The sequence below is a fragment of the Myripristis murdjan genome, chromosome 18 (assembly GCF_902150065.1).
Source record: "Myripristis murdjan chromosome 18, fMyrMur1.1, whole genome shotgun sequence".
NCBI classification, from domain to species: Eukaryota; Metazoa; Chordata; class Actinopteri; order Holocentriformes; family Holocentridae; genus Myripristis; species Myripristis murdjan.
The window spans coordinates 27651640-27660845 of NC_043997.1; the positions used below are offsets into that span (position 1 = coordinate 27651640).

The 9206-nt window shown below is 39.8% G+C and overlaps 1 protein-coding gene across 1 annotated transcript in view; it reads right to left on the minus strand.

Moving 5' to 3' along the window:
• The window catches only part of pde5ab (phosphodiesterase 5A, cGMP-specific, b), a 76788-nt gene that overhangs the window by 19939 nt on the left and 47643 nt on the right, over nt 1-9206 (minus strand). Inside the window, exons 12-13 of the mRNA XM_030076576.1 lie at nt 5377-5436; nt 1414-1560 (exon numbers count right to left, since the gene is read on the minus strand). Of these exons, the coding sequence (XP_029932436.1) occupies nt 1414-1560; nt 5377-5436 (207 nt within the window). The remainder of the gene's footprint in view (nt 1-1413; nt 1561-5376; nt 5437-9206) is intronic.

The window sequence follows — 9206 nt, forward strand, 5'->3', positions numbered from 1 at the left end:
GACGATGAGTTTGAATCTGCAGAAATTTGGGGCAGATTTGTAGAAAATGTCATTTTCCTTTTGTTGTGTGAACAGTGAAAAACAATGCGATAACGCTGATGTAACTAGCATGACTGCTTCTTTGTGCATGCTCACAGCGGGACGCTGACCTCACAAAGGTCAGTCTCGCAACTTATTATGCAGTTATTTCAACAACAACCTGTATTCATTTGTGACTTTAAGGGGGTGGTAAATGAACTGAACATTCAAACTGACTGGTATGGTCCTTTAAAGAACTATTTCATACATTGTGAGGTGTTTCTGTTATTTTGGCCTATTGGTGCTGGCTGCTCTGGGTGGTCAGCGTGTTGGCTGAGCTGCTGCTGGCTATTTGGAAGGCCCTCTCCTCTAATCTCCTCCAATCAAAGCCTCCCTTCATGAGGCCTCTCTCTGTGTGCATAAAAGGCCCTCTTCACATGCAGAGTGTGGGCTGACAGAGGAGAGCCACAGCCCACAGAGCTGGCGCCACAAGGGGAGCCAGACTGGGTGAGGTAGAGCGTTTTGTCTGATAGTGGGTGGTGATGGAAGGCAAGAGTGTGTCTGTTAGCATTTTAGGTGTATAATAGTGTGTGTGTGGTCTCCGTGTTAAGGATGCAGGCAAATACAAATACACTAACTCACTTGTAAATATATACAGCTACCGTCCTGCCCACACCACCAACACACACCCATGTTTGAATACCTCTTTGTAAACGCTGCTGTCAGCACACAATGGGAAACGCACAATGGCTTTTTTCTCCAATCAACAAAACAATGACTGTTGTTTTATGATTGAAAAATGACTGAGCAGACTGAACAAAAGTGTTGTCAGATTGTCGTATATTTGTTTTAAACTAAATGTGGAGTGTGCCTTGCAAAATCCAGTATTCTTCCTGATTAAAAAAAAGAGCATTTTGGATCGATTTTCAGATAAACTGTCAGTCAATTATCGATCATCATTACGCCCAAACCTGCAAAAAGCACCCCCTCTTGCGCCACCACACAAGCTGCTTTACAAGTCTCACATACAACTGACACGGATGAACATGAACAGGATGAAGCCTACAGACAGTGGTTGAGATGGCGCACTCGGCACCATGATTTACATGCTCCCAGGCAGTCGACGGGCCACCAACAAGACTGTGCCAGAGACTCAGAGCTGCCTGTGTGGAGCACTGAGGCGTATGTATTGACATTTGCTTTTCATATTTAGTGATTCTGTCAAATTGTATACAACAATTTTTTTCTAAATTACTTTAGTGGCACAGAAAAAAAAAAATCATTCTCGATTTTTCATTTTTTTTTTGGTGTAATTTTGTTGCAATTTTAATTTAATGTTGAATATATAATAATGTACTGTTTTGCCCTTTGATGCCACGTCCTCTCAGCTCTCACCGTGTACTTCATCTGGAAGTTCTGCACCAGGTTGAGGTCGACGAACATGCGAACAGTCGCCAGCGTGGTCTCAGTGTCCGACAAATCAAAGTCACTGAAGCTGAACTCGAGAAGACGCAGAGACTGGGCTGACGGCACTGTGGCTGCCTTCAAACACACAACCACATGCACACGCGCACACGCACACACACACACACACACACACACACACACACACACACACACACACACACACATCAATCAATCAATAGGACTTTATTTGTATACCACTTTTCATGTAAACAAATACAACATAAAGAGCTTCACACAATAAATAGGACATAAAAACCAATCTCAAATGAGTACAAACTATTGGAAAGATTAAGACCAATAAGATAACAAGATAAAATAGTGTATGAAAAGAGAAAACTAGAAATAAAAGGTAAAAAGAATAAAATATAAAATATAAAGGGACAGGCCTGGGGTAAAACTGGCCTACATAACTAAATAAATGATTACATACATACACACACATACATAGATAGATAGATAGATAGATAGATAGATAGATAGATAGATAGATAGACATTTTAACTGAAGTTTGCTTCGTAAAACATAGCCACACATGCACGAACACATGAAATTAAAAGCAGTTGAGAAACAATTTTGCTTGCGCTCACAGAGGCACATACGCAGCCACATACTCTCAGGAGGTGCGTGTGTGCTGAATCTGTGCAGCCTGCAGGCATTAATAATGGATGAGCTGTGATCAGCAGAGTTTAAGGGGAAAGAACCAATCAGCAGTCGACTGGCCTGGTCAAAAGTGGACATGAAGATTTACTGAAAGACAAGAGGCCCTTGACCTCCTTAATGCCCTATCAGATATTGCACATATCAGGCTAATGAGGCTGTTAATTAGGCTTATACATGCAGTAATTACCACATATTGCTATGGCAAAATAATTCATATTCATAAACTCAAATTTGATGTATGATACAGTACCAATAAACTTAAAAGACAGGATGAGTAGGATTTTCCTAATCTCAAAACAATGTACGGATTCATTCAAAAATGATCGCTCTCAGTCATCACTGTTGAGCCTCTGGAAGTGTGTGCTGGCATTTGTATCTGCAGAGACTCTGGCCACTGCCTGGATCTTCTTGTTTTGCTGAGCTCGGGATGTTTCTGGGTGTTAACCTTTGGGCAGTGGGTGTATAGCACCCAGTCAATCACAGCACACAGTGCCAGATCAACAGCACAACATCCAATAGCAAGCTACAAAAATCATGGATGGTGACTGCGGACCATGGATCATACTGTGCTTGATCAACTCTACGACTGACATACAAAATACGTGACAATATGTTTCCAGGAGAGGAACATATTTGCAGCAGTCTGGACACAGCAGAGTCAGGGTCTACCCTGTGCCCATCAGGTATGTCTCCTCACTGCATCCCTCTAAAGATGGCAAATGTGATCATGTTACTTTGAAACTTCAAAACACAATGGATACTGCAGTGGGTCAAGGTATCTCCTCAATCAGATCCTGCCCCATCTCTTGGTTACAAAATCTGTGGTTGGTGTCAATGCTTGATGCACAGTGCTCATTCCACGCATCACCCTGTCCCTGTCACTCTGCGTCATCCACAGTGAGACCTGGTGAGACCCTGCTTTGTCATGAAATCTCAGGGGAAGTCGCTACACTTGTTGGGGTCTTCTGCACAAGGGACTTCTTCAGCCACAGTCAGTTTTCTCAACAAAGTTGTATGTGAAGAGGCACTGACAGAATAATGGCTGGGGGATGATTCCATACGGCTGGACCAAGTCTGACACCCAGAGCACAAACTCTTGTGGTGCAATAGTAACACATCCATCCATTGGCTGGAAGATTCCTGGTGCAAGTCCTGACAAGAGCCACATGCCATAAATACTCCAAAGACCTGTGCTGACATCAGTGGGCATCAGCACAAGAGTGTGTTTCCTGACAAATGTCACACCAATGAAAAAAAGATGACATATGCAAAACTGTTATGTCACCTAAAATATCTAATACAATATAATTTGATACATGCCAAGTTGTGACATGAGTTAGTGTACGAACAAGAACAGTTTGCCAAATTAGTAACATGATGTTTGATTTGTCTTGTTCTTTATGTAGTTTGTGTTTTGACCGTTGGTGAGTCACTTTTCAATTATTTTGCTGAGAGAGATGTCAGCTGTGCTTTGGTTTTATGAGCACATCAGGAGGAGATGCAACAGCACTGTAACTGTACATATGCAGTGTGCATGATTGCTCCGGGGAACGTCACCTCAAGTCTCACTTCTGACGAATGTACAATCTGGTCTTTATCCAGAGAGATTTAATGTAGCTCTGATTTCAGGCCATAAATCTTTGTGTGACCAAAATGACACGATACTAGAATTTTCTCATGGTTTAATGGGCACTGAAATAATAGCCTATAATTAAATGTCAGATCAGTGATACTGGATTGACGTCAGTTTTTTTTTGTGGTTAAACCCTTGCGAAAGGCAGCATTTAACCCTGAAACTTGAGCAAATTAATTTGATTTCTTTCAAAAACATGGGGAAAAAGGTGATGAGCAAGTTTCCTGAAAGGGTTGAATATATTGGACAAAAAATAAAAAAAATTCAGACAAAATTACATGACCCAGCAGCTGTAGTACTGATGCTCTGGATACAGTACTGGTTTCTCTCCGACTGTGTAAGTAACACTGTATACATTGCTCCTTTGGGGAGGATACACCCTCAAAACACAAGCCTGTGTCCTAGATTTGATGTGACACATCCCCCTCCCTGGCACCCGAAGAAGACTTTTAATCAGGTTACGGTGTTAGCTGGAAGAGTGCAGCTGGTTTGGACAAACTCCTGTCGCCCTATGTTACAACACCACAGTTGCTTATTCAGTAGTGCTGCCTTCAGGTGCTGCCAGAAATACTGCTTACAAATTTAACACCCATAAGCACACTTACAGAAAAGAGAACAAAAACAGCAACAAAAAGCATTTTATGAATTTTCTGTGGCACTAATTGAGCTTGTTTTACATATTTTATGAATGGCATCACAGGCGTAGAACATTATAAGATAAGTGTTTCAACAAAAAAAAAAAAAAAAAAATTAAAAGGATTTTGACCATATGTTGTGAAATTTTTATTACCTGTGCATGATGATTGCAATACGTTTTGTTGCAATGTAAATGTGGGCAAACTGTAGTAAATGGGCCAAACATTCCAAATCACTGGTATGTTTCTGTTATCACAGGAAGTCCTACAATGGAACTTTTCAGTGCTATGAGTGTAATTCCAAACCATCACCATTTATGAGAAAGTATGCTGTGTGTGGCTGGCAGTCTGCTCTGTGACTAACATCTCATGTTCATTCAAAGTGCTGCAGATTACTGTTTTCAGATGATGGAAAAAGCAGCAAGATGCGATGTGACAAATCACATCAGAATTAGTTTTTAATTTTTTTTTTGAGGCCTTTCTTGCAGGACTAGTTTTAAGAGAACATAGACAGTTATCTCACTAACCAACTAATCTCTCTTCCAAAGACAGGGAAATTAAAAAAAAAAAGAGGAATAAAAATGGCTTTGTGTGTGTGTGTGTGTGTGTGTGTGTGTGTGTGTGTGTGTGAGGGAAGAAGCCATATAGAGTTGCTGTAATGGTTGTGGTTTCTTGCTGATTCAGCAGTATGGTGTCACATTACATTACTTCTTCTCACACATACACACACACACACACACAGGCAGCACTGGCAGATGTTGTCCTTTAGGGTCAGCATGTGTGTGTGTGTTTCTGTGAGTATGTGTATTTATGCATCGTTATATTGAATACTCCATGTATTGGTATTGTAATTGTATGTACTGATGCACAAAAATGAACACCTTTGTTTGTGTGTGTGTGTGTGTGTGTGTGTGTGTGTGTGTGTGTGTGTGTGTATTGTTAAATTAATAAATTGGGAATTACCGCTGTTACCTGGAGCGCTCGCATCTCTTCCTCTGCGGCAGAGGCATGATACGACAGGACCTGAGAATGAGAACACACACACACACACACACACACACACACACACACACACACAAACACACACATACATCACATGAAATATAATGATTTTGGGATGCAAAGTATTCTAGGACAAGCCAGAAAACACACAAACATGCACACACCTACCTGCTCTAAGAGAGAGAGAGAGAATGGGAATGGAGAGAGCAAGACAGTCAACAGAGAATACTAGTTAGATAGAATCTGTTCTAATTTAAACATTTTTAAAATATTTGCAAAAACACATTTGATGATTATTCAAATTGTTCATGCAAAGCTGTCATGCTCATGTCCTGTTTTTTCTGTTTAATGGTGGATAGCCTCCTCACCAGGGTTTTATTGCCACCTTCGGTCTGTGACCTGTACTACAATTACGTATTGCTGCTACAGGTTTTTTACTCATTCCTTTACTGTACTTTGTTTACCGCGTTGTTGGCTAAAGTGAGTTTTTTGTTGTAGACTGAGAGAGCGATAAAGGAAACAAGAATGGAGCATCTTCATTAAACCTTACTAGGAGATGGGATAGCCTGAAACCAAAAAACATAAATATACCTGTAATGAAAGAAAATTAGGAATATTGGCTCTGTCTTCTCAAGATGGAAAGCTCTAACTGAATTAATCATCTTTGTTTAGCTTCATAGCCAAGGAGGAAGGGCTAAAAACTGGCCAATAATTGAGTTACTGACTTTTTTCAGAATTAACATAGTGGAGCCCTCCAGTGGTGACACTTGTGACACTACACAAGTTTTATGCCATTTGTCATAAGGTAACTTTTTAAGATTCTAGCAGTAGTGGTCAATCACCTTCGACAAGCTGGACCTCTTCTCAAAGCTACAAAGCTATTATCTTTGACCTCTCGTAGAAAACTTTGACTGACATTTATCATCCACCTTCCTTGAATTTTCTTTACCCATTAGTGGTTTGAGTATTGCAAAACTATGTTTGGAACGAGGTTACGACTGGCGTGTGTTATTCTCCCCGCCAAGTATGCAGTTCTTCTTATAGACAGCAGATGGCACAGTGATCATCACATCACAGATCCTCACAGAACGATGTCACAGATTTATAGGCCCACTATTATTAATATTTTGGTGATGTTAGTAATGCATAAACTTGGACTCAGAGAGGCACAATCAATGGTTGAACCAGAACCAATAATGATTTTGAGGCAATGTGTTAAAAAATATGCCAACTGTGACATTTACTTAAACACACAGGCCTTGAGTATTCTATTATTTTTTATGCTGCAGTTATTACAAGAGTAGTTTTTATCTCAAAATGTTGAGATAAAGTCCTGGTTACCCTTTTTGATGCTCTGCCAGAAAGTACAGTTCCCCAAACTAAAACTTGTTTAGCAACATAAACTAATCTGAGGGGTCGCCTGTTTACAGCCTACATTCAGTGTTACATGTTACAATATTACTTTCCAGCCAACTGTTAAAAAAATGGAGGATCCATACCGTCTGCTTTGTAGCTCCTCATTTCATCTCATGTTCAACTCATCTTTTGGGACCGCTATCTGACAACAAATTTTATAGCTAACCTTATAAACAGTAATGTTTACCTTGTTTTCTTTGTCAGACTCATAATCCAAACCAACAGTAATATTTGGAAACATATCCATTGTTACCAACATGGAGAATGTTGTTTCAGAAGCTGCTGTCAGTTGCTTAACAGCGTACCAGAAACAGAATCACCTGGAGGTGAGAGATAATCAGCTGTTAGTTTGACAGCTGTTCTGGGAGAATAATACAGATAAAGTGATGCAGCTCCCGTCATGTTACAGTAATAACACACGGCTCTAAACCAGTTAGACAGCTTGAACAGATGCATCTGTTATAATGTACGTTAGTTGATCTACTGAATCAATGATAGTAAAACATCTTGTGATAAGAGACGTGAAGGACATCCACCTCCGCCTCTATGAATCAGCATGGCAAGCCTGTAGTGTCTTCCAAGTCTTCCATATCAAGCAGCCAAGCCAACAGCTGTCAGTATTGAGTTCTAAGAATAGCGTCACATCATCTATTTTCAAATGCAAAGAACATGCCATTTTCAAGGAAAATTGCTTATTTCTCCTTTCGTTGTTATGATGCTATAGTTAATTCCTTTTTTCCACCATCTGCTTTGGTAATGCATGAAATCCCTCCAATCTGTACCAAGAGGTTGGTGCAATATATCTATATTTACCAGCAGTTTGAATGTAACTTGATGCAACATCAGTCAACAGATCTATGCAAGACTCTTAGAATGTAGCTTCCTATTTAAAATTTGTACATTTACGGAAAATAATACATCCATTTCAAACAATTTAACTGTCACTGCCCACATACTTTCATGCATTCTTTACGTTGGCATGGATGTTAAACAGTAAATCCAGTTGAGGGCAGCTCAGAATCAAAACTTTCTGACAACAACAAACATGGCGATGGTGGACCTGTAGGTGCTGTAGACATCATGAAATACATTAAATACAAATACATCACAACAGGAGGACAGAGAATTCTTTTCTCTTATATTATCAGTTGCTGCTATCAAGTGTTAAAAATCCAGGAATAATTCCTATCAGTGTCCCCCCCCCCAAGGATGGTGAAGGAATGACATACTCAATTTACATTCATTCTCTACAGCCTTTCCTTAGTCTCAGCCATGACCAACTTATGCCCAACCCTAACCTTAACCCTAATCTTAACCAATAAGCCAATATGACCACTCACAATGTAAAAAAAATGACTATGCCATCCTTGGAAAAAAAAAAAAAAAATTAGCATCCTGTGACTCCCTCGTACATGCAGCCTTCTCAACCGCCTAAACGTGTCTATATACCACTATATACCACTGATGTATGACAACATACATCAGTGAGGCTGTTAAGTGTCACACTCATTAGTCTGGGAGCTTCTCCATTTTGGCCTATGGACCACACTAAGCCAGCATTTTCCTTTTGTCTGTCTCATGTTGATGTTCACCACATCATGATGTTCACCACTAATTTTAGTTATGAGAAACCACAGAATGTATGGTCTCTTGCAAGCATTCAAACAATCCAACAGTCCATTATAAATGTCCTTTTTGAAAAAGGGAACCTCATCGCAGTCAATTACATCTAGAGACAGTCCATCTAAAAACTGCTTTCTTACAAGTTTGATCTAGCATTTTCTATGGCAGGCTGCATCTAGTTGCTGCCACTGATGCAAAGCTGCTGCTTTCACTGACCTTTCACAGGAGTCGGAACTCCGTCTAATCCATCTAATAAATTTCTGACTTGTGATATCATGTGGTTCATGGAGAAAAATCAGAAGTTAATGCTCTCATGAAGAAGAAGAGAGTCCATTTTCATGAATTGACAACATAATGCCATGTTATTGAAATTTTGCAAATGATACTTATTTTTTTTTCTTTTATCTTTTTACTTTTTTAGCGGATACATTTCTGTCCAATTTTTTATTCATTAACAAAATGAAAAATCATTCTTTTAAGTAATGCTCACTTGAACTTGCCTCTTCATGCTTCACACCACTCCACTGCTCATAGGAGCCTCAGTGAGTCGGCAACAAGTCGATTTATAAAGAAGTTTATATAAAAGTTAGCCTGCTCCATCAATCACAGTTCTTTGCAATGGCAGCGGCTCAAATAAAAATGGCTGCCACGCTCACCATTGTGGTTTTGTTTCGGTCATGTCAGCATTATTTTTGTAGAACTCTAGTGGAAAAAATTATGAACCTACCGCCTGTTTGGAGCATCTTCCTGTA